This window comes from Schistocerca gregaria, chromosome 8, assembly GCF_023897955.1.
Source record: "Schistocerca gregaria isolate iqSchGreg1 chromosome 8, iqSchGreg1.2, whole genome shotgun sequence".
NCBI lineage: Eukaryota > Metazoa > Arthropoda > Insecta > Orthoptera > Acrididae > Schistocerca > Schistocerca gregaria.
In genome coordinates, this window is record NC_064927.1 from 186,181,976 (window position 1) to 186,208,835 (window position 26,860).

General features: G+C 40.1%; 1 protein-coding gene across 1 annotated transcript in view; it reads right to left on the reverse strand.

Moving 5' to 3' along the window:
* Positions 1-26,860, reverse strand: part of LOC126285107 (histidine protein methyltransferase 1 homolog) — a gene marked incomplete at its 5' end in the record, with an annotated part of 54,430 nt that overhangs the window by 18,661 nt on the left and 8,909 nt on the right. Inside the window, 2 exons of the mRNA XM_049984431.1 lie at positions 7,531-7,646; positions 23,054-23,298. Coding sequence (XP_049840388.1) covers positions 7,531-7,646; positions 23,054-23,298 — 361 coding nt within the window. The remainder of the gene's footprint in view (positions 1-7,530; positions 7,647-23,053; positions 23,299-26,860) is intronic.

Genomic DNA, 26,860 nt, shown 5'->3' on the forward strand with positions numbered 1-26,860 from the left:
ACCCAAAACCCCACCACCCTATTGCGCAAGCCCAGCTTGGACAGTGATGTTACCGCCTGGTTGCCTCCTGTTCACAGTGTACGACACACCAAGTAGCTCCTGGGGCATTGTTGTCTCCTTGACTGATACCGTGCAATGCATGGGACCATATACAAACGGACTTCGCCAACCACTTTCTGAATGCTTACTGCCTGTTGTTAGTCGATGCGTATTCTCATTTTCCATATGTTGTTCATTGTGTCTCCACGTCCACAGCTGCCACCGTCACAGCCTTGTCCAAAACTTTTTCACTCAAAGGCTTGCCCACTACATTAGTGTCTGATAATGGTCAAAAATTTTCAATGTAAGAGTTTGCGGCATTTTGTGATTCCTGTGGTATCTGCCACATCCTCGCCCCACCATTCCATCCTGAATCTAACATTGAGGCAGAACACCTAGTGCAAACATTCAAAACTCAAATAAAAGAGTATGTTGCCTCAGATTGGTTTCTCTCCTCATACTGCTACCACTTCACACCATTTGGCGAGAAGAGCCCGGGCAGAGCTACTCCATGGGCATCAGCGAAGGACACTGCTACACCTCTTGCACCCTCCATCTAGACATCAACCCGTGCAGCCACCGTGGCTCTTCTGGCTGGATGTGTGGTTTTGGATGTTGCTCAGCAGTTCCGTCACCTGTCCCTAAGCAACTGCCGATGTCAGTATCATCAGCACCACGAGCACCATCATCAGAGGAAATGCCCGATGTCAACATGGAAACTGCCCTGGCATTACTGGTGTTGTCGTATGGTTTGACATGTGAAGGAGGGTAAAGAATGTGTATGTGCCCGATGCAGTTCAGACCGAACACTTACATTGCAGCACGCTATGTTAACCAGAACCCAGTGGATGAGGAAGACAGCATGGACATCTTAAGAATCTGTGATCTTCCTAAGAGAGGAGGAAGGTTGTGTCACATGTGCGTACTTTCAAAAGGCCATATGTGACAGTGCTAAGTCGTCCAAAAAGGAATACTGTTTTCAAGTGGAATAAAGTTATGTTCAGTCTACTGATCGTGTTGTATTTATACCTAACTACAACAATGCTGAATCTTATTTTTCTTTCATTTAAATGATTTACCCCAAAATATAGCATCCCACTCAGTTTTATTTGCATGGACATCTTAAGAATCTGTGATCTTCCTAAGAGAGGAGGAAGGTTGTGTCACATGTGCGTACTTTCAAAAGGCCATATGTGACAGTGCTAAGTCGTCCAAAAAGGAATACTGTTTTCAAGTGGAATAAAGTTATGTTCTGTCTACTGATCGTGTTGTATTTATACCTAACTACAACAATGCTGAATCTTATTTTTCTTTCATTTAAATGATTTACCCCAAAATATAGCATCCCACTCAGTTTTATTTGCAGATGACACATCTGCACTCATTGGAAGTTAGACCACAGAAGGAGTCATTGACACCCTAGCAGCTTAGAGCATTGGTGTGCCCTAATTGGATTAAAATTAAACATGGCAAAGACCCAAAAACACAATTTAAAACTAAACAATCAAAATCATATAACTCCCAAATTACCTGTACAAATCAGGAACTTAGATTCTGTAAAATTGCTGGAGATATATCTTAGAAAATAATTTATCGTGGTCTTCTCATATAACCTAATTGTCAAACAAGTTAAAGTCTTGCATTTGTAATTACAAAACTGTCCTAGGACTTGCAGCTGACATGGACATTATAAAAATTGTTTATCACAGCTACTGCAAATATGTTGTAAGATACAGAATAATCTTTTGGGGGGAATGCAGGTAGAGGAAATAGGATATTACTACTACAAAATCCTGTTCTTAGAAATATCAACAATAACAGGAAAAAGACAGATTACTTCCTAGCAATATATCCTTTTCCTAATATTGTTGATATTCCAACCTGGAGTTTCTATTGTTTTGTTATGAGACATATGTGTAATATTAAGACTAGCTATACATGCTGACCACTCTTTTAGACTCTTATTATTTTAACTATTCCCTTTATTTATATTTATACTTAACAATCCTGAGTTATTTATAGGAAACCCTTCTCAACATATGTATGATGCTAGATACAATAATAATTCCAATTTACTATCTAATGATGTAAAACTCTTATCTCAGTCTCCTCAGTGCTTGGCTATGAAAATTTATAGAAAATTAAAAGTGAAAAACTTTCAGAGTATGGAATTAGGTTTGCTGAAAAGAAAATTACTTGCTCTCCTTGTGTAACAATATTATTCAGTCACAGAATTTTATATGATGATAAAGTTTCTTTGTATAGTAATGTAATAAACTTGTACTGATAATTGTACATTAAGATTATGTTTCAGATTTTTTGACATTCTATGCCTCAATTATACATGGTTTTAGGGCTATAATTGCAGATATTTGTACTGATGACAAGGGACAGTTTGCTGAGCAACATCACATCACCATTACTTAATTTGTAGACTAATAACCGTAGCTATTAAGCATAGTATGTTTGTGTTGTGACTCGCCGATCTTTCAAAGTGCCGCCGTGCAGTTACGTGCGTACTCTACATGCAGCGCTGCCTGCCAGCCATGCAGCAGCAGCGCCACCTAAACGGCCAGCCAGCCAGCTGGTGCTAGACTTGGACTCAGTTATGATTTGACTGTTAAAGTGTACACATGGCTTACTCTGTTTACTTGATCTGTGACTTTCATGTATTGCATCTTCCTTTAAACATATTTGTTCAACTTGAAGTTATAACAATTGGCGACGAGGTACTGAATTTTCTTTTCCATCGTTGACCCACGTTTCCACGGCTACTTTAGAGCAACTGTTGCAAGGTCTCATAGAACAGCAAATACTTCTCACAAATGTGATTCGTGATTTCGTTACAGCATCAAATGCAGGGTGTCTCTCATCGTTGTCTCTACCTACTTTCCCTCCTTACTATGAGACGGAGGAAGACTGGTCTGATTACAAAAAACGTCTTTGACAGCACTTCTTGGCATTTCATGTTGCGGACGAACAAACATGTAAGTCTCTGTTCCTTTCATGGATTTCACCTCAAATTCACCTCAAATGTATTGGTTGTTGTCGCAATTGGCTCCTTTGAAAGATCCTGCGTCTTTGTCCTTTGCTGAAATGTGCTCACTTCTGTCTGTCTATTTTCAAAAGCAAACACATGTGGTAGCCTCTCGTGTTGCCTTTTATCTTTGTCAAAAACAACTGAATCAATCCTATCGCGCTTGGGCTGCTGAACTTCATGGCGTCAGTAGAAAGTGTCAATTTGTTACTGAAGTTCACAAAGAATCCTACGCCGATTCCATGGTATGGGATGCTATTATCCGATCGGCGCCCGACAAATAAGTTAGGAAACATGCCCTTCAGTTGGCAAATCTGAATGTAGATGAAGTCCTATCCATCGCTCAGTCTTTTGAAATTTCTCGTGCTGCTGGAGCGCAAATAGAGGCATGGGGCAACGTCGGGGGACATACAACCTCTGTGCGATGTTGACGAAGCATGTGGCGTGTCCCAGCCGGCCAATGTGGCCACCGTACCCTCCCAAGCTCAGCCTCGGCCTAACCGTAAACACACCTCGAAGAAACTGCAGCAAAAACCACGGCAACTTCCTTCATGTCAACGGTGTTTTACGAAACATTCACGAGAACATTGTCCACAACGGGGGGAGGGGGGGAAGGAGGGGGGAATCCTTGTCAATGACATTTTCGTTTCTTTTTTCTCCTGGGTTAGGCTGTGCAAATGGCTTTGAAGCTCATACCACGTTCAAACCCACTGCTCGGCCTACATTTTCTCGGGCTCGGCCCATTTCTGTGGCCCTTCGTGATCAGGTCAAACGGAAGCTGGATCGTCTCACTGCTTCAGGGGTCTTGCTTTCTGTCACTTCCAGTGAGTGGTCCTTTCCTGTCGTCGTTGTTGCTAAGCCAAATGGTGATATTCGCCTCTGTGGTGATTTCAAAGCCACTGTAAATGCTCAATGCCTTATCGACACTTACCCTATGCCTCGACCTGAAGAATTGTCCACTAAACTTGCTGGAGGCTAGTATTTTTCTAAACTTGACCTGTCAGAAGCTTATCATCAACTTCCTCTCGACGTTGCTTCCCGGCAGTTTCTGGTCCATAACACGCCTTTCAACCTCTACCAATACCAACAATTGCCATTGGGGGTTGCCAGCGCCCCTGCTCTCTTTCAGCGATTCTTGGAACAATTATTGCTCACTGTCCCTGGGTGTATAAATTACCAGGATGACATGGTTGTCACTGGCTCCACTGGCATCTTCAAAATCTCCGCACACTTTTTCATGTCTTACAGACTGCCGGTCTTAAGTATAAACTTCAGAAATCAAAATTTTTTCAGGCATCTATCACATACTTTGGGTTTCAACTCTCTCAGGATGGTATTCGTCTGCTTCAGCAAACTGTCGCTGTGATCGACGCCCTTCCTCACCCTACAGCTGTTAAGGAACTGCAGGCCTTCTTGGGGAAAATAGCATACTATCACAAGTTTTTACTGCTGCTTCGGTGGCTCAGCCATTGCATCGCCTGTTGCATAAAAATGTGCCTTTTCACTGGTCCGCGGCTTTCCAGAAATTGAAGACTATGCTGAAACAGGCCCCGTGCCTGGCTACTTATAGATCTGGCCAACATCTTGTTCTTGCCACAGACGCCTCTCAATACGGGATCGGTGCAGTCCTTGCGCACCGTTTTTCTGACGGTTCTGAACAACCCTTTACTTATGCCTCCAAAACGCTCACGGATGCCCAACGAAAGTATTCTCAAATTGGAAAAGAAGCTTTGGCCATTATTTATGCTCTTCATATGTTTGGTGTTTTTCTCTATGGATCCAAATTTCATCTTGTTACGGATCACAAACCACTTGTTTCCTTGTTTCATTCATCAACGTCACATCCTGACAAGGCTGCACACCGCCTCCAGCGTTGGGCTCTTTACTTGTCTCGTTTCAATTATGAGATTCATTTCCAGCCGAACGGCTCAACATACGAATGCTGATACACTGTCTTGCCTTCCCATGGGTCCTGATCTGGCATTCAATAGGGACAAACTTTTGTGTTTCCACCTGGATGTTGCCGAGCAGCAGGTTGTGTATGGGTTCCCCATCACTGGGGACTGGCTGGCAGCTGTTACGGGTTCTGACCCTACCCTCTCCCAGGTTTTAGGCTGTATTCAGAAGGGTTGGCCAGATTGTCTGTCCGCTAAAACTTCTGATCCGTTGTGGAACTACTACGCTTTGCGTTACCGCCTCACGGCTGGGGATGGTGTTATCCTCCTTTCCACCGAAAATGCTGCCGCGTGTTGTGGTACCTGTGTCTTTGCGTGCTTCGGTCTTGCGCCTCCTTCACCAAGGGCACTGGGGTGTCTCTTGCACAAAATCTCTGGCACACCGTCATGTGTACTGGCCCGGCATCAACTCTGAAATTGCACACATGGTCACAGGCCACCGCCCCGAAGTCATCTTTGGCACTGTGGCCTTCGCCTGAGAAGCCCTGGGAGCGTATTCATGCTGACTTCGCGGGACCTTTTTAGGTACTTATTGGCTTCTCGTTATTGACACCTACTCTAACTTTCCTTTCATTGTCCGTTGCACGTCGCCTACCACTGCGGCAACCACCAATGCTCTAGCTCGCATTTTCTCTTTGGAAGGCCTTCCCTCTACTCTTGTTACTGATAATGGTCCGCAATTTGCCTCTTCAGATTTTGCGGATGTTTGAGCCCGTCACGGCGTCAAGCATGTAACGGCCCCTCCGTTCGATCCACAGTCAAACGGTGAGGCTGAACGACTGGTCCACACATTTAAAGCTCAGATGAGGTAACTCCTGGCTTCTTCTGCTGCGCTTATCCAGTTTCTGGCTTCTTACCGTTTCACCCCCATGGGTGACCACAGCCCGGCTGAGCTCTTACATGGCCGACAGCCCCGCATGCTACTTCATCTTCTGTGGCCTTCCATCTCATGGCCGCGGGTGCCTTCGCTTGGCCGGTTCACCGCCGACAACCTTGTATGGGTACAAGGATCTGGCAGGTGGCCAAAATGGAGTCCTGGCCGCATTTTACGACACCGTGGCTGATGCCTGTATGAAATGCAGATGGACAAGGGTGTTGCAGTGCGTCATTCGGACCAGCTTCGGCCTCGTGTTCCGGTAACGCCTGTTCTGGATGCCGCTACACCACCTTTGGCTCTACCTGATACTCGGGATACTGGAATCTCTCATTACTCACAACGCAGTCCTATCACAATCATATCGGTGCCAGCACATGAAATGACCCCACCAGGAGACGTGCCCATGCAGGAACCAGATGACCATTATCTGTCGGAGCAACTCTACTCGCCTCCTTCTCCTATGGACGCGGACACATCACACGTCTCCTGTTATAACAACCGGACTTGCCGCAATGGGCTGATTGGTGCTCAGGGCCCCAGCAGATTCGACCCAGTCTCCTGTCATCTTGACCCGAAATCATAGGGACACTTCCGTCCGTATGGGAAGCCTCCTCCTCGAGACTTTATGGCCAGTCAAACAACACCTATGGACGTTAGTAATCTACAGGCCACCTCCATCAAGACGTGTGCAAAAAATTCAAAGGGAGGGAAAAATATTGTGACTCGGCGATCTTTCAAAATGCAGCCACACAGCTACGCGCGTCCGCTACATGCGGCGCTCTGTGCCAGCCATGCAGCAGCAGTGCCACCTAAGCGGCCAGCCAGCGACCTCTAGACTTGGACTCAGTTATGATTTGACTGTTAAAGTATACACACGGCTTACTCTGTTTACTTGATCTGTGACTTTCATGTATTGCGTCTTCCTTGAAATATATTTGTTCAACTTGAAGTTTTAACAGTTTGTATGTTGGTTAGTACTTCAAAGTACAGGTGGCACAAGCAAGCCATTAATGTTTAGTTTCCACTGGGCAGCAGGTCAGGTATTGAAGTGTGACCATATGGACGCAAAATGTAGTCTATACTGACAGGAATAGTCCATAATGTGGTGCAGTTACAAGTGCAGGATCATAAGGTAACAAATTATGTGATGTGTTTGCGAGAAGACCGTTAGATGCAAATTAACTGATGCTTGTTATTCTTGCCCATGTGATGTCACTGTCACTAGACAGAATGTTTCTTTTTGTTGCTACAAACACTACATTAGACATCTATAATCAATCATTTAAGATTCAATGACTGAACAAGATATCCTCACTAAGACTATAATTCCCCATGCTACAGTGTTCACCCTCTATGAGCTCATTGGTGTGCATCAAATGCTCTGAATACAGCAGTGTAAAAGGAGGCATGGAAAATAATTTAGAAATGGTATCTGCTCTATTGGAAATTTTTTTTGCTAACATTACTCACACTCTAGCAGAGTTGAATCTCATACTCAGTGAATGGACTCATAAAATCAGAATAAATACAGAACATTAAACTAGAACTTTACGCCAGATGCCATTCCAGTTATAACTAATTTAAATGTTTTTGGATCATAATTTTTATTTATTAGTACTCACCATCTGAGCTTTTCCAGCAAGTTTCACTAGTTAAGTCACCAGCAGAGCACAACATACTTTCAAACTGTCTCAGGCTACCACCCACTCCAAAATAATATGTTTTTCCTGCTAAATATCTGAAAGTATGATGAGGAAATTCACACATATTCTTTTCTGTTTCAAGCAAAGAGGAATACACAAACCTTAGCAACAACTATCCCTGCTTACAGACATAATGTATTGTCTGCCAGAAATGAATGTATGCGACACTGAAAGCCATGCTCTGGTTAAATAGTAGATTTTAGCAGTGAACCCAGAATTTATATATCCATAATTTATAAAATAATAAAACTGGTAAGCATATACAATACAGACACAAAGAGCATGGACTGTATAACTAGAAGAGCAACAGAGCCTCTAATTTCAGGTTTTTAGATTTTTGTTATTTATTTATTTTTACTACTGAAGAAATTCCAATCAAGTTTTCAAAGACATATAAAATGGAGCAGCCTTTGTTTCATAGCACTCAATCAACCGGAAGAGTAGTACTGTTTATTCAAACCTGATGTGGACAAAGTTGAAGGATAAGATTACTGCTGCTACAAACACAAATGCTGATGTCGGACTAGTGAGTGATACATATATGAAGATAACTAATACTGGACATTAAAAAGATTTTAGTTCATTGTGCATATTAAATATAGTAATGTGTATTTTAAACACAAAACCAAATATAAAATGCAAACACCACTCACAGATTAGGCATTAGGCCTGTTCCAACATGCCAACTGCCATCTAAAAGGCAGTACAAGGAGTGATCTATTTTCATGGGATATGTGATCAGCATGTCATCATCAATCCATTCAGCCATTATCGCCACTAGATGAATACTTATACCACTGCTTCTTTATTCTAGCAGCTCCCCATCTGGCAAAGTGGACCCTGTTCCAGACCTCTCTACCTCAGAAAAATCCATGTAAATACTGGGAATAGAACCGGTTGATTTAGCATTGAAGGCAGCGACGGTAGCCACTTGGCTCTGGAAGCAAATATTCCACCTAAAAGTTGTTGCAATGCACATCTGTGTATGTCAATCATTTCCTTTGAACATTAATTGATTGGGCTATAACAATATTTTGTTTTCTGATCTCGAGAATATAGTTGGGAGAATGATTTTCCTGTAATCAATTAGGCAAAAAGGGTCATTTCTTGCACTTATTATACTGAATTTGCTGCTACAGATGGTATGATCAATATGCTTACAGCACATTTCAAATGACTCAAATGAAAGAAGATGTATGTGATAATCTTTAGGCTCCAAGTATAACTTTATCACAGAGTTGTTATAACAGCACACTCAAAATTTTCTGTGATATAACAATACATTGATTTTTCAGCTCCAAAATATATGGTGCATGCATGCATTCCACAGTGGCAATAGGGTGATTAAAAGTTATTCATAACTGTATTCTGACAACCTACCACTAAGTGTATAGTACATATAGTACTCATGGCATATTATTATGAGAGGGAACACTTCACTCTGCACCAGAATTTAAACTGTTATGAATCTTCCTGCCATAACAATTGCTTGCTGCCTGTAAATTAAATTCAGATCAGTGGCTTCTGTGGGTAGTGCAACTGCCCTCAAGTTGTGACTCACTGTTCAATAGCTTAGTGAGAGTGCTGCACACACAAAGCAAGGGTCTAGGATCTAGTCTGGCACACAGTTTCAACCTGAGAGCTAATTTCAGACATATTAAGCTCTGGGGAGGCTTGCCTGCCTCAGTGATACTATAGGTGCAACTACAATGGAGGGGTATTTGTTGAGAGGCCAGACAAACTTGTGGTTCCTGAAGAGGGGTAGCAGCCTTTTCAGTAATTGCAGGGGCAATAGTCTGAATGATTGACTGATCTGGCCTTATAACATTAACCAAAATGGGCCTAATGTGCTGGTATTGCGAACGGCTGAAAGCAAGGGGAAACTACAGCCATAATTTTTCCCGAGGGAATGCAGCTTTACTATATGGTTAAATGATGGTGGTGTCCTCTTGGGTAAAAAATTCCAGAGGTAAAATAGTCCCCCATTCGGGTTTCGGGCAGGGACTGCTCACGAGGGTGCCGTTATCAGGAGAAAGAAAACTGGCATTCTATGGATTGGAGTGTGGAATTTCAGATCCGTTAATAGGTCAGGTTGGTTAGAAAATTTAAAAAGGGGAATGGATACATTAGATATAGTGGGAATTAGTGAAGTTTGGTGGCAGAAGGAACAAGATACAAAATCCAAAATGGGTAATGCAAGAGTAGGTTTAATAATGAATAAAAAACAGGAGTGTGGGTAAGCTACAGCAAACAGCATAGTGAACACATTATTGTGGCCAAGATCAACACAAAGCCCACATCTACCACAGTGGTACAAGTTTATATGGCAACTAGCTCCGCAGATGATGAAGAGATTGAAGAAATGTATGATGTGTACAAGAAATTATTCAGATACATAAGGGAGATGAAAATTTAATACTCATGGGGGCATGGAATTCGATAGTAGGAAAAGGAAGAGAAGGAAAAGTAGTAGGTAAATATGGACTGGGGGTAAGGAATGAAAGAGTAAGCTGCCTGGTAGAATTTTGCGCAGAGTACAACTTAATCATAGCTAATACTTGGTTGAAGAATCATAAAAGTTTGTATATGTGGAAGATGCCTGGAGATAATGGAATGTTTCAGTTTCCAGGGGCAGATGTGGACTCTGACTAATATTTTTTGGTTATGATCTGTAGATTGAAACTGAAAAATCTGTAAAAAGGTGGGAATTTAAGGAGATGGGACCTGCATAAACTGAAAGAACCAGAGATTGTAAAGAGTTTCAGAGAGAGCATTAGGGAACGATTGACAAGAATGGGGAAAAGAAATACAGTACAAGAAGAATGGGTAGCTTTGAGATATGAAATAGTGAAGGCAACAAGGGATCATGTTGATAACAAAATGAGAACTAGTAGAAATCCTTGGGTAACAGAAGAGATACGGAATTTACTTGATGAAAGGATAAAATATGAAACTACAGTAAATGAAGCAGGTGAAAAGGAAAACAAACGTCTCAAAATTGAGATCAACAGGAAGTGAAAAATGGCTAAGCAGGCATGGCTAGAGGACAAATATAAGGACATAGAGGCACATATCACTAGGTATAAGATAGATACTGCCTTTAGGAAAATTAAAGAGACATTCGGAGGAAAGAGAACCATTTGTATGAATATCTAGAGCTCAGATGGAAAACCAGTTCTAAGCAAAGAAGGGAAAGCAGGAAGGTGGAGGTATATAGAGGGTCTATACAAGGACGATGTAATTGAGGGCAATATTATGGAAATGGAAGAGGACGTAGATGAAGATGAGATGGGCGATATGATGCTGTGTGAAGAATTTGACAGAGCACTGAAATACCCAAGTGAAAACAAGGCCCCAGGAGTAAACATCATTCTATTAGAACTACTGGCCTTGGGACAGCTAGCCATGACAAAACTCTACCATCTGGTGCACAAGATGTATGAGAAAGGTGAAATACCCTCAGACTTCAAGGAGAATATACCCCAAAGACACCAGGTGTTTACAGGTGTGAAAATTACCGAACTTTCAGTTTAATAAGTCATGGCTACAAAATACTAACATGAATTCTTTACAGATGAATGGAAAAACCAGTAGAAGCCAACATTGGGGAAGATCAGTTTGGATTCTGTAGAAATGTTGGAACGTAAGGCAATTCTGATACTATGATTTATCATAGAAGGTAGATTAAGGAAAGGCAAACCTACATTTCTAGCATTTGTAGACTTAGAGAAAGCTTATGACAATGTTGACAGAAATACTCTCTTTCAAATTATGAAGGTGGCAGGGGTCAAATACAGGGAACGAAAGGCTATTCACAGTTTGTACAGAAACCAGATGACAGTTATAAGAGTCGAGGGGCATGAAAGGGAAGCAGTGGTGGGGAAGGGAGTGAGACAGGGTTGTAGCCTATCCTCGATGTTATTCAGTCTATATGTTGAGCAAGCAGTAAAGGACACAAAAGAAAAATAAATTTGGAGTAGGAATTAAAATCCATTGAGAAGAAATAAAAACTTTGAGGTTTGCTGATGACATTGTAATTCTGTCAGAGACAGAGACCTGGAAGTGCAGTTGAATGGAATGGTCAGTGTCTTGAAAGGAGGATATAAGATGAACATCAACAAAAGAAAAACAAGGGTAATGAAATGTAGCCGAATTAAATCAGGTGATGCTGAGGGATTTAGATTATAAAATGAGACACTTCAAGTAGTAGATGAGTTTTGCTATTTGGGGAGCAAAATAACTGACAATGATTGAAGTAGAGAGGATATAAAATGTAGAATGGCAATGGCAAGGAAAGCATTTCTGAAGAAGAGAAATTTGCTAACATCAATGTAGTCTCTCCCAAATGCGAAAATATTTTGTTGAGCCCAACCAACATAGGTAGGAATGATCATCAAAATAAAATAAGAGAAATCAGAGCTCGAACAGAAAGGTGTTCGTTTTTCCCGTGCGCTGTTAGGGAGTGGAATGGTACAGAGATAGTATGATTGTGGTTCGATGAACCCTCTGCCAAGCACTTAAATGTGAATTGTAGAGTAGTGGTGTAGATGTAGATGAAGTCTGTTCTGAAAGTATTTGTATGGAGTGTAGCCATGTTTGGAAGTGAAACATGGACAATAAATAGTTTAGACAGGAGGAGAATAAAAGCTATCAAAATGTGGTGCTACAGAAGAATGCTGGAAAAGATGGGTAGATCACATAACTGTTGTGGAGGTACTGAATAGAACTGTATCATAAATTTCTTTTTTCATCAATTTGATTCAGTTCCTCTCTACCCTTTTAACTTTCAGCATACTTGTGTAGTACTACAGTTCAAAAGCTCCTATTTGCTCCTTGTCTAAATTGCTTATTGTACATACCGGGTGATCAAAAAGTCAATATAAATTAGAAAACTGAATAAATCATGGAATAATGTAGATAGAGAGGTACAAATTGCCACACAAGCTTGGAATGACACAGGGTTTTATTAGGACAAAAAAAAAAAAAAAAAAAAATTAAAAAAAAAAATTACAAAAGTTCAAAAAATGTCCGACAGATGGGGCTTCATCTGATCAGAACAGCAATAATTAGCATAACAAAGTAAGACAAAGCAAAGATGATATTCTTTACAGGAAATGATCAATATATCCATCATTCCTCAACAATTGCTGTAGTGGAGGAATAATGCTGTGAACAGCACTGTAAAGCATGTCCAGAGTTATGGTGAGGCATTGGTGTCGGATGTTGTCTTTCAGCATCCCTAGATATATGGGTCGATCACAATACACTTGCGATTTCAGGTAACCCCAAAGTCAATAATTGCACGGACTGAGGTCTGGGGACCTGAAGGGCCAAGCATGAGGAAAGTGGCGGGTGAGCACACGATCATCACCAAACGACGCGCACAAGAGATCTTTCACGCATCTAGCAATATGGGGTGGAGCGCCATCCTGCATAAACATCGTAAGTTCCAGCAGGTGTTTATCAGCCAGGCTGGGGATGATGCGATTCTGCAACATATCGGTGAACCTCTCACCTATCACGGTAGCAGTTACAAAACCAGCATCATGCATTTCCTCAAAGAAAAAAGGCAACATAACAGTAGACGTGGTAAATTCATCCCATACCATGACTTTCTCGTCGTGCAATGGAGTTTCCATGACAGTTCTAGGATTTTCGGTAGCCCAAATTCTGCAGTTGTGCGCGTTGACAGACACTCGGAGCGTGAAATGAGCTTCGTCGGTCCACAACACGTTACTCAACCAATCGTCATCTTCCACCTTCTTTTGAAACACCCACACTGCAAATCCCCTTCGCTTCACTAAATCGCCAGGTAACAGTTCATGATGCCAATGGATTTTGTACAGATAGCATCGGAGGGTGCGCCTCAGTGCCAACCAGACAGTTGTGTATGGAATGCCGGTGCGACGTGCGACTGCACGGGCACTGACTTCCCTGTGCATAGACGGACCTGCTACAGTGTCCATTTCTTCCTGAACTGTCTCAGCAGCATTACGCCCTGTGCTCAGTCAGCCACTACGGGGTCTATCGTCTAAACAACCCATGGCTTCGAACTTCGAATCATTCTCACCACAGCTGCATTTGTCAATGGACGTTTACCCGTTCGAATCCCCTTCCTATGGCGACAGGATCGTAATGCTGAACTAGCACATTCCCCATTCTGATAATACAGCTTCACTGAAAGCACCTTTTCAGGTATCGTCAACATGCTGCGAAGGCTAGCGCATCTGATTCTCTCTCTCATTACAGCTCCTTGTATACACGATTGTTATGCGCAGTTGTCAACTTCATTGATTTTTTTTACCCCCCCCCCCCCCCCTCCAAATAAAACCCCATGTCATTCCAAGCATGTGTGTCAACTTTTACCTCTCTATCTACATCATTCCGTGGTTTATTAAGTTTTCAAATTTATACTGACTTTTTGATCACCTGGTATTTCACTTCTGTACAAAGCTACACTTCAGATAGATACCTTGAGAACAGGCTTCCTAACACACAAATTTATATTAAATATTAACAAATTTCTCTTATTTCAGAAATGCTTCTCTTACTATTGCAAATCTGCATTTTATATCATCTCTACTTCAGCCACCATCGGTTATTTGCTGTCAAAATAGCAAACCTCATTTACAGTTTTTAGTGTCTAATCTAATCTAATTCCTTCAGCATCACTTGAATCAATTCACTACATCCCATACTCTTGTTTTACTTTCATTGATGTTCGTCTTATAATCTATTTTCAAGACATTACCATTTCATTCAACTGCTCTTCTCTCTAAACTTTAATTCCCTCCCCAAATTTCTTCTTGGTTTTCTTAACTGCATTTAATGCCCCGATTGAACAGCATTGGGGTAGGATACAACCATGCCTCAATGCCTTATCAACAACAACTCAATCCTTTGATCTCCTTCAACTATAACTGCAGTCTAGTCTCCTTATAATTTTTAGGTAAGTTTTTGCTCTCCGTACGTTTTCCCTGCTAAGTTCAGAATTTCAAAGAATGTTTTCCCGTCAACATTTTCAAAAGCTTTCTCTAAATCTACAAATGCAGATTTGCTTTTATTCAACCTATCTTCTAAAGTAAGTCATAGGTTCAGTATCCTCATGTGTTCCTACTTTTATCCTGAACCTACCTAATCTTCCCTGAGGTTGGGTTCTACCAGACTCTCCATTCTCCTGAAAATAATTTGTTGGTTTGGCAAGCACGACTTGATAAATTGATAGTTCAGTAATATTCATATCTGTCAGCACGTGTCATTTGGACTTGGAATTATTACATTTTTCTTTAAATCAGAGGCTATTTTGTCTGTCACAATATATCTTGCACACCAGGTGGAATAGTTTTATCATGGCTGGTCTCCCCAGAAACTCAGTATTTCTAGGGGAATGCCCGCAACTCCAGGAACCTTCTTTTCACTTAGGTCTTGCATTGTGCTCTTTTTCCTAGCCATCATCTGTGGTCGGCATGCTAATTTTTTGAATTTGGGCATGCCACTGCTAGAGGATGGCTCCACACTCCCTCCCCCTGGGGCAGAATGGGTGGTACCCCAATTGCCTGTGTCAAATATTATCTACTATGAAAGTATGTATAAATGTTCATTAATCATGTAACTGAGACAGGGACATAAGTACCAGTCCAGTATTCAGCCTTTCAGATGAGGGAAATCACCTAAAAAGGACATCCAGGCTAACTGGCACACAGTCTGTCATGGTAGATCCACCTGGAAGATCTGATCCTTGGCTAGCATGCATCCCCCTATGCCAAAAGTGGCGCACTAATGTGCACAGCTGTCTGGGTGGGCGACTTAGGTCCTCCTGTGTTCTGTCACATTCTTCACACAGTATTATATTTCCCATCCCATCTTTTATTTCCTCTTTCCATTTCTATAATACTGCCTTCATTTCCCATGTGTAGTCCTTCTACATATTCCTTCCACCTTTCAGTTTGTCTTCCTTTGCTTATGAATGGCTTGCTCTCTGACAAGGGGAGGGTATGACACGTGGGTCACCAATTCTGATCAAGTTTTGCACGAATGTTCTGTATTGAAAATAAAGAGAAACATGTAGCTAGATGCTCCCTAGTTTTAAAAAAAATTGAGGTTAAAGATGATGATGGATTTTTTTTCAGTGCAATACATTGAATTATCATCCAAAATTAAACATTTTTCATTAACATAATATAGGTTCAAAGTTAATAATGTTTTTTTCTGTTTTCATGCCATAGCTATAGACCTGTCATTCTATATGTCTAGCAGAGCAAGGTCAGTGGTTGCGGAGCTGACGCATTAGATTACTAAGCCAGGTTCCGTGTTTGATTCTTGGTCATAGCTTTTTTCCATACGATATTTTTTTCAGTGTATCTGATAACATTCCGATAATTTGAATACATTTCATTGCCTCTTTTTTTTAAAATAAAACCTCAGGATGTGTGATTTATAATCATATAAGTGTATATAATGTACTGACAACTATTTTCACCACATGACATTACATGCTACAACAGGATGATGCTCAACTCATCTGCACCGTGAAAGTGATGCCACTGAAATGTACCTCTCCTTCTCAACATTGTGATATTTATTTTTTTCCAACAGGCAAAGAATTTTGTTGCAAAACTTCAAAATCACAATATCTCAGCGGATCAGAGTATTACAAGATAGGGAGATGCCATCAAAATTCATAAAATTCATGCTGTGGTCCATAACCAGTTGTCCACACCTGTCTTTCAAGATATGCTTTTATAAGCTTCGTACACTTACAAATTGATATCTGATAGATGTGGTTTTAGCAACATGATTCAGATAAGTTTTCTACACACATTGTACCAGAAAAAATGTCAATGTGGCAAGATTTCCTTCATGTATTGCACTTGGTGAAAGAAATAGTTGTGATTTGCCTGTTTCTATGACAATTCACCCTACTGATTGCAAGAACACTCTTGAATAAACCATCAGTTAGGATTAGGCAATTATATATTTTAGGTGTATTTTTGTACTATGTATCATGATGAAAATACCTGTCAATACATTTTACATATTTATTTCATTATTAATCACACCTCCCAATGAGAACGAAGTCTTTAGCGATGGCACTGTTGAATAAAATATTCTCGGACTTCTTGTCGCGTCAAATCTTGGTAAAACCAAGATTTGACGCGGCAAGAAGTCCAAGAATATTTTATTCAACACCTCCCAATGTTTTACTTCAAAAAAATGCAAAGAAAAGTATTGTGATGATCAGAATGTTATCAGAGACACTGGAAAAGCTATTGGATGGGTAAAAAGCCATGACCAAGATTGAACAAGGACCAGCAGTTCGGTAGTCTAATGCCTCAACTGCTCAACGACCGATATTGCTCTGCTAGACACGTAGAATGACAGGTACCCTAGCTACAGCATGAAAACACAAAAACGCTAATAACTTGAACATTATTAACTTTGGACACCACATCATGTTTGTTTTTAGACAATCACTGAAAATACAGTTTCTGCCATCAACTTTTTCGAAAAGTAGGGAGTGTCTAACAAAAAGCTGAGACATGTGTGTCTTTATTTTCAGTATAGATCCTCTTTGCAAAACTTGACCAAAATTGAGAGTTCTTAATATTCATACACCTGCTTCTCTTTTCTGTAAATTTCTCTCTTATTTCCTAATAGGTGGCCTCTTATCTTTCCCCAATCATGCATGATTCTGCAGCCTTGTATTAGTTCTTTATCCATTCCTGTTTTTACATTTTGGATTTTCTGTCAATCTCATTTTTAAATATCTGTGCTACCTTGAACCTACTTGATTTGATCAATTTTAATATTTTCTAATTTTACCAATTAAATTCAATACTTCCTCTGTTATCCAATGATTTCTGCTACGCCTTGTGTTTTTACCTATTTAATCTCCTATTGCCTTCACTATTTCATCTGCCTCAGTTACTCATTTGTCTTCTATGGTATTCCTTTCCCGTTTCAGTCAAAATATGGCTAATGTTCCTTCTGAAACTCTCAACAACCTCTAGCCCCCCCCCCCCCCCCCCATTTATCCATGGCCCAACTTCTTAATTTCCCAACATTTTATAATTTCTTCAGCTTCACTCTGCAGTTCATAAGCTATGAATGATGGTCAGAATCCACATCTGCCCCTGGAAAAGTTCTTCAGTTAAGCATCTAGTTTCAAATTCTCTGTCTTACCATTATGTAATGAATCTGAAACCTTCTTATGAGGTGCTATCCAAAATTTTCGGGACTGGTGCTACCATCTATTGAAAACCTTACCTTTGGGCTAACAGTCACCATCACCATTGAAGTAGTTCCCATCCGCATGTACACACCGGTCCCACCACTTCTGACACTGGTCAAACATTTTCTGGAAGTCCTGTACTTTGAGGGTGTTTATCACCTCCAGTGATGCTTCTTGAATCCTCTCTAGAGTGTCAAACCCATGGCCTTTCAACTTGAGTTTCAGTTTCTGGAACAGCGCAAAGTCGCGAGGTGCCAAATCTGGCAAGTACAGTGGATATGGTACAACCGCCATGTTGTTTTTTGCCAAAAAGGTCCTGGCGAGCAAGGACATGTGACAGGACGCATTGTCGTGATGCAACAGCCAGTTCCACTGACACCAAAGTTCGGGCCGTCGTCACCACACGTTTTCACAGAGCCATCGCAAAATGTCACAGTAGTATGCGGAATTCACTGTTTGGTTGGGAGGCACAAATTCTTTGTGCACAATTCCCTTGGTATCAAAGAAAATGATGATCATGCTCTTCACTTTGCTTTTCACCTGTTTCGCTTTTTTGGGTCTTGGAGAGCCCGGGATCTTCCACTGGGACAATTACTGCTTTGTGTCTGGGTCATAAGTGTAACCCAGTTGAATCATTGCAAGGGTCTCCATAGCACTTTTCCCGAGATCTGCACAGAATTTGATACACACGCACCATTCTGTTCACAGATCCATCGTATTATCACCACACACCAAACACAGAGTATTACAGAAATCACTGTGGACATGCAACATGTCCTCCCAGCTGAATGCCACTCAGCACACTGACTCATCAGATACGCAGCTCCCGCCACCTAGTGGTGCAAAGATCTACTACTTCTACTTTCCAGATGGCATTAACAGTTCTGAAAATTTTGGATTCCACCTCGTACATGATTTTTACACCAAGTGTTAGTAATAATTAAGTTATTTTCTATGCAAAATTCTACCAGGTGGCTTTCTGTTTCATTCCTTTCCCCCAGTTCATGTTCTCCTACTATTTTTCCTTCTTCCTTTGCCTGCTATTGAATTCCAGTCACCCATCACATATTTTTTTCTTCTGTATCTGAATAATTTATTTTACCTCATAATATATTCTTTCAGTCTCTTCATAATTTGCAGAGCAAGTAGGCATATAAACTTGTACGACAGTGGGTGTTGGCTTCATGTCTTCCTTCCCTTCACTAATGAATTAATTATGTTATTCATTATCAGACCTACTCCTTCATTATCCCTATTCGAATTTGTATTTTTGGTCCTGTATTCAACTGACCAAAAGTAATTATATGAGAAGGTAAGTTGCCACTCACCATACAACGGAGATGCTGAGTCGCAGATAGGTACAACAAAAAGACTCACAATTTTAGCTTTTGGCTGTTAAGGCCTTCGTCAACAATATACAGACATACGCACACACCCACGCACTCATGCAAACACAACTCACACACACGACTGCAGTCTCAGACAACTGCAGTTGTGTGTGTGAGTTGCATTCGCGTGAGTGAGTGTCTGCGTGTGTGTGTGTGTGTGTGTGTGTGTGTGTGTGTGTGTGTGTGTGTGTGTACTGTTGACGAAGGCCTTAAGGGCCGAAGCTATTGTGAGGGTCTTTTTGTTGTGTCTATCTGTGACTCAGCATCTCTGCTTTATAGTGAGTGGCAACTTTCCTTCTCATAATATTGTTACATTCAATCCTGGATTTTCCATTGTTTGACCAAAAGTAATGTTCTTCCTGCCATCGCACTTTGAAAATTGTCAGTAAACCTAAGTTCAAGCTGTCTATTTCCCTTTTTAAATTCCCTAACATACCTCCACAATTAAGGGATCTCTCACTTCATACTGCAACTCATCGATCCCCAGTTTCTTCTTCTTCTTCTTCTTCTTCTTTTTACAATGACATACTCCTGAGCAGTCCTGTCCAGAGATCTGACTGTGGAACTATTTTACCATGGAATATTTTAGCCAAAAGAATGTCATCAGTATTAAGTCTTGCAGTAGAGCTGCATGACCTCAGGAAAAGCAGTGGCTGTAGGTTCAAACTGTTGCTCCTGCATATACAGCAAAGGCCGGTTGCCCTTCTGCAGCAACCTCACATTAGTCTGGCCTCTCCACACATACTCCTCTGTTCTGGTTATATCTACAGTACAGTTATCTGTTTTGTTCGGGTACACAAGCCATACTACTTCATAGGGGCATTGGTGTAGATTCGCAAAGCCACTGGTAAAGGCAGAGGGGGTTTGTAAACATAATCTTTGTACAATAAGGGCACGGAATACAGCGTTTACAGTAAGGAAAGCAGAGTGTGCTTCCTTTGATTTGCATCAGACACCATATTGAAACTAAGTAAACACTATGGCTAGAAATAGACATCTTTTCGAAGTGGAAGTAATGTAACTGACTAAATGAAAACTTTCATGAAGGGAAACGCTAATGAAACTCATCACCTGAGCCTTTAAATTAGTTACTATTCACATGTGGAAGTTGTAAACTGCCATTGCTTTTTAGCTTCAGATGACGATACGCTACTTCTGTTTTGTAAACATTGGTCTTTTTCTTCACACACATAATAAAACTAAGAAAGTACAAAGTTGTATACTAGCACTGTTACATTGATGACATAACTGCCTGACTGATGGACCACAAACACACATAGAACTTCTACACAATGAAATAAACAACTTACACCAAAAACTTCAAATCATATGTAAACAGAAACAGACAGCACACTAAATCTCACCATATAAAAATCAAACAAAACGTATGACTTCATGATGTTCACAAAACCAATAACCACAAGTACCACCATTCACAATCTATCAAACCTCCAGGTCGCACACAAAGAAAGCAAGCTTCAGATTCATGCTCGACAGACTGAACTTAACACCCATAAGCAAACAGTTACATGCGGGTACTAAACACAATAAAACAAATAGCAAAGGAAAATGTTTACAAGTCCCATACAACATGTAAATTAAACCAATAAACTTGTAAACGGAAAAAGAATGAATGCACCATACACACACAAAACCTTACACAACATAATATACAAACAATGACCACATACAAGACACAACACAACATCACACACACAAAACAAAATGGCATATACTCACCTACAATAACAAAATTGTCCACAGAATAGGCAACATATTGAAGAAACAGGGAATTCAAACAGAATACAGGACAGACAACACAACACACAAAAAACTCAGAACATAGCAGACAGCCACAAATAAATTCAACAAATCAGGAATATATGAACTCACATGCAACACTTGCCAATAGTATACATAGGACAAACATGCAGGCACTTTAAAACAAGATACTCAGAACACCTCAGAGCCCCAAAAAGTAACAGCACCCATAGCACGTTTGCTGACCACCTAATAGCCCATAACCACCATCCATTTACAATAGCAAAAACACTTAAAAATACTAAAATCCATCCAAAGCCTATGCCACAACATTCTGTAAAGGCACTTTATTTAAAACATTAAAGGGACTTGGGCAATACAAATAATAGCTAAAGGAGCTTACACGCACGCACGCACACATACACACAAAAGGGACAGAAAAAAGTAAACAAAATTAAAATTCTGCACCAGACCCACTCGGGAACAAATGATCACCAATGGGGTTAGGACACACAACAGCATCGTGTATATCGAAGTGGAAAGGCAATTACAAAACCAAAAATATGCAGAGTATATTTAATATGTGCATGCAGTGTCCTCAGAATGAACAAGGAGGAGGACTGGTCACAACAAAATGTGAATAACATATAAGTACACAAAACATGTTGCCACATCGAAATGGTCTTTTTTATGTTAACTCAATGATAAAATTCATGTTTACATTGTTTGGTTAGCAGATGACAAGCTAGGCCTGCAAACCTATATAATGTAAAATCAGGGTAAGAACAAAAACAAACAAAAAAACTGTCTTTGGGCCTCATTTTGTTAGATCAGTTACAATCAAAAATCTGTTCACTTTTGCAGTTGTCCAATAAACAAAACACACTTATGATGGCACAGAGGTGCTGAAACATGTTAGGGCAATAAGAGAAAACAGTGTTTTGCATAAAAGAACCCATATCCCATAATAAGGAACAAGTTTCTGATGTGTTGCAGCAGAACAAAAAGACAAAAAAAAAATTACGCTGTTTTGTAATTTTGCTGCCAAGGATCACATTAAGTTTAAGTATTACATACTGTGACACAACATAAAGCAACTACTAAAAATCTGAAATCTCTGTTAAATGGTGATAAATGTGTCTTCAACAGGCATTATGTACCAAAGCAAAACACGTGAATGACAAGAATAACTTTTTCTTTTCTTGTTTACTTTTTACATTTACAGACTATAGTAACACAATGCATTGTGTGCAACTATGACTAGACAAAGGGATACAATGATAAGATATGTGTTAAGACATCAGGAAATCACTTCCATAGTACTAAAGGGAGGCATAGAAGACAAAACGGTATGGTAAGACAGAGAGTAAATGTATCCAACAAATAAATGATGAAGCTGGGTGAAAGGGCTACTCTGAGAAGACTGATGAATTTGGGTTCATTTGGTCACAGTGTGTTGTAGATATACTGCTATAGACATGCTCCTGTAATTCCAGTGAGAGTGCTAAAATAATGACACTGTGCGTCATGAAAAAAGGTTATTTTTAAAATCTGAGAACACTCCCCCCTAAAGCGAGGAAACAAACAAGTCACTATACATCACACACATGTCACAAGATGAAAATTAAGTTAAAATTAAAGAAATTCATGTTCATACACAGACTGTGCATCTTTTGTGAACAGAGGGGAAATAATTACACTTGTCCACAATATACCCTCCACTTCACACCACCTGGTATTTCGCAGAACATAAATGTAGATGTAATGTTTTATCCCAGATGCCTCTTTGGTTGTCAACAATTATGACTGTGGTTATCATACAGTTAAATGAAAGAAAAACAAGAATGATGCCAGAAATGAAAAGAATAACAAGCAACAGAAAAAAATCATACAACTTACTGTGGACTGAACCTTACATAAACACACACACACACACACACACACACACACACACACACACACACACACACACACAAATCATATACTAATCTCTAATGCTTCATTAAATATAATTTGATACATTAAAGGTTTTATTTATCATATTTTAGAAATTGAAGGATACACAGTTCCATTACTGTTCAGTGTCTTCTTAAACACTGAGCATAGTTTCTGCTGATTTTGTGGATTATATATTGTTTCAGATGACAAAATTATGTCATATTTCTGTCCTCCTTCCTTAACCAACTGTAAGAATGACTCCCAATCTCCACTGAAGAATCTGCACAAATTAAGTTTATTTTTCCATTCCTTGTGTGGGAAGTTCAACATGATATTTTGAATTGTTACTGAAGAAAGCACACTCTTATTCTGAAATTGTAATAAAAAAATGCAGAACAGTGAACAAATTACTCAAGGAAGTACAAACATAAATAAATGCAAACAGTTGTTAGAATTATAACACTTGTTATTTGTTTCTACACTGGTCCAGTAATCAATTTAAAATATTGTTCCAGCAATTTAAAACTCCAGAGACCCATCTTGCTCATTTCTTCTTTCCAGATACAGTATTAGTGTTTGTCAACTACTCACGAACGTGGACAAAAAGGTTCAATTATTCTTACATAAGTTCCTGTTAATCTATCCCAGGTATGACATAATATCCAACTTAACTTCGGCATTTGCAGAAACTACATGTATTCTGATATTACAAGAGAATGATTCCTGTAAATGTTTGGCTGCACAAGCCCTATCTGTTTATGTTAAGCAACAATCACTTAACTGACATTTTAAGCAATACAATAGTCACTAATATTTATTGATATATGACCATGGTAGTTTTTTGCACCAGATTATCAAATTAAAAATGCAATGAATAAGAGGAGTTTTGTGCTGTTTGGTCATTTGAATGGCTACCTCGAAGGTTATTACACTTTCCATGAACTCTAGTGCCACCAAGACAAGCAATACATGACACTTATGTCACCCTTGACGGGGAGAGGAATAAACTTTGAGATTTGGACTGTTCAAATAGCCACAACAATAGCACATAAATACCTTCAATCTATGATACAAACCATCAACAGAACATATAACTGTAATAGCAATGGCAGTGAGGGAAAAGGATTCATTAAGTGTGCTATGCTTTGTATTTTGAAACAATTTCAAGCAATGCAAATGTGAAGTATCATTAAAAACCATATACCATAAACAAAACAAAAGAGAATTTACAGCATTTGTAACAAATTTTTGGCAGTTTTGTAGGAGGAAAAGATGTCTTATCATATTTTTAGGATGGTCAAAATGTTTGTTAATGTGACACAAAATAAATTACCCCAGTTAATTAAAATTAGAACGGCTCTTTGCAAAAGTTGCTGGAAATGTTCACTATTGACATTGATGTAGTGCTGTGTGCAACTTATCAAACTATAGGATATGCTTTTAGAAGCTGTATCCAAGGGCTGGCAGCAACAGCATTTTCATTTTTCTTCTGTAGCTTCCAGTTTGTGGGGTTTATAGGAGTGCATTTCGCCCTTTAAACTGCCTCACAGAAACAAACTGCAGGAAGAAAGAACAGTCAATATTGGAAGAGAGGGTAATTTTACTGTCTTTGCTGACTGTCCTCACTTCACTGAACACTTCATGGGCTCACACATGTACAGTGTGTGCCATTGCTCCATCTTTTTGAAAATATCTATACAAGCATTCACTGATCTGTGGCAGGCTCACATTATGCATTGGATTAAACATTGATAGCTATTCTGTATTTAGGCTCCCATGGTTATCGTGATTATGCTGTTATCCTCTCACTCCGAGAGTAGCAGCAGCAGTGTGTATTGATATTTGCACCTTGTATTATCTTTGACCTGGCGCTTATAGTTTCCGACTGTGTTGTGTGCGAGCAGTTGGTCGGTTGGCATGGAACAGCGAAGAAATCTCCGCGGTGCGTAGTTTGGCTGAGGCCGCTGGCAGCGTCCACATATGCTCGGAGTGTGTGGAGGTGTTTCCATTGCTACGAGCTCCGTGGCTCACTGATCCAAGACACGAAAGTTGAGTTTTAACTTAATCTACCAGCAAGTTGTGACTGTTCACATTGTGTCATTTGGATTTCGTTGTCGGCTGTTGGTACGTTCTCGCAAACAACAACGTGTGTTTTCAAGTTGAGAAATTTTAGCCACCCTCCGATGGAGTTTAACTGTGCTTGGTTATTTTGAATTGAAGTGCACCAGCAGAATCTTCTGCCTTGCGGCCATTAACGTTCCGGTTACCTGCCGTGGCCGTTGATGTAAATTCAGGCAGTGTATTTTCCTCATCGCGTTGTCACTGTCCAACGAGTGAGTAGTTTGACAACTAAATGTATAATTGGTTGTGGGCGTCAATACCTTGTATGTTGTTCCACTGAGCTCCCTGTTGTGTGCTTGTTGGGTGGAGCGGAGGTTATCTTGTCGGTGGGTCCGTTGACTGCCTACTGGTTGGGTTGTCGTCAGATCAAGAATGGATGGGCCGACTGCTTGTCTCACCTAAATGAGCATTAGTGTTTGAATTCAAGGCCGACCCTCAGAAACTTCTGAGTGCCGTTGAGTGTACTGCCTTTTCTTATTTGCTCTTGTTGTTTGTATTTGAATGGCTTATAGCCAATTTTTAAATTAAGGTTGTTTTGGCCTTAAGGCGTAAGATTGTTTGGGCCTTCAGCCTAATTGAAACAACTGATTTTCATTAAGGCATTCTGCCTTTTAAATTTCTGATTTTGGTTTGAGTCTTAAGTTATTGGCTTTCAGCCAATTTTAAATTACAGTGGTCTTGCCCTTAAGGCACGAGACTGTCTGTCACATTCAGACGGTAAATTAATACTGTGGTTTTTTTTTTTTTTTAATTTTCTTGCCTCTTGTAATGTTTGGTCAAATAAATAAAGTTTTATGTTCGAGTGTAACTGACAGCCGCTTATTTTGTCCCCTTTCCACAATTTAAACTGCCTGTCCTGTCTTGTGGGTTTCAGGGTGTCTCATTCATCTTCAGTCAGCTGATCCTTGACTGGGTCAAAGCAGATTCTGAACATACCACTAGTATTAATAGTTCGGTGAAACAATCAGAAACACTATACACTACACTATACTACATGTTCATTCAGAAACTAATAGCAGGAAAGAGCTGGCACAAGTTGGTCTAAAAATTTTAATACTTCGTCAACAGAAAACTTCCAAGGATGAAGACACAGATTCTTTCAGTATTGTTCTAATGTGATAATCTTTTAATTCCAATAGGCATAGCTAATCGATATTATGATTTCCGTGGGATTTTCTGCAGGCTATATTTCATCTAACCAATGTTTTGTGGTATCAGATCTGTTTTAGCTACAGCTTTTGTTCAATTCTGGTTTTTACCATTTTGCCACTAAGTTTTCCTTGCAGATTTTCTCGGAGGTTTTTACCAACACTCTTACACCCTTAAACTCTTGCGGTATACCTTGAAAACAATAACTCAGTGAATGAACAAATAAAATAATGTTATGATTGCAGTGGCGGGGAACAGTGTTATCAGTGTGCAGCCAGCCACACTTAACAAGGCTCTGCATGTACCTACAAAAGGGCCGATGTCTACAGCAAGCATGTGGCACGAAAGGAAGAACTACAATTGGCTGGCTGCTGGCCCCTACAACTTGATGCATCACAATGACATTTAAAAAGTTATTATAATAAAAATACAACACTTCAACATTACTTCCATAGTTTGAACTTAACAATGAGCACACACTGTTTTATCAGCAACACCATTTTTTGTCCATTTCAACACATCACTAACACATCTGCAGCTATGATTCGAACAGCTTGTAGCTGTCACATGTCTAGATATGCACCCCTCACACACGCTGATGTGCCAAACGCTGCTTCCGCAACTAGTTGGGTCCATCCCACTTTCTAATCATTCATCACTG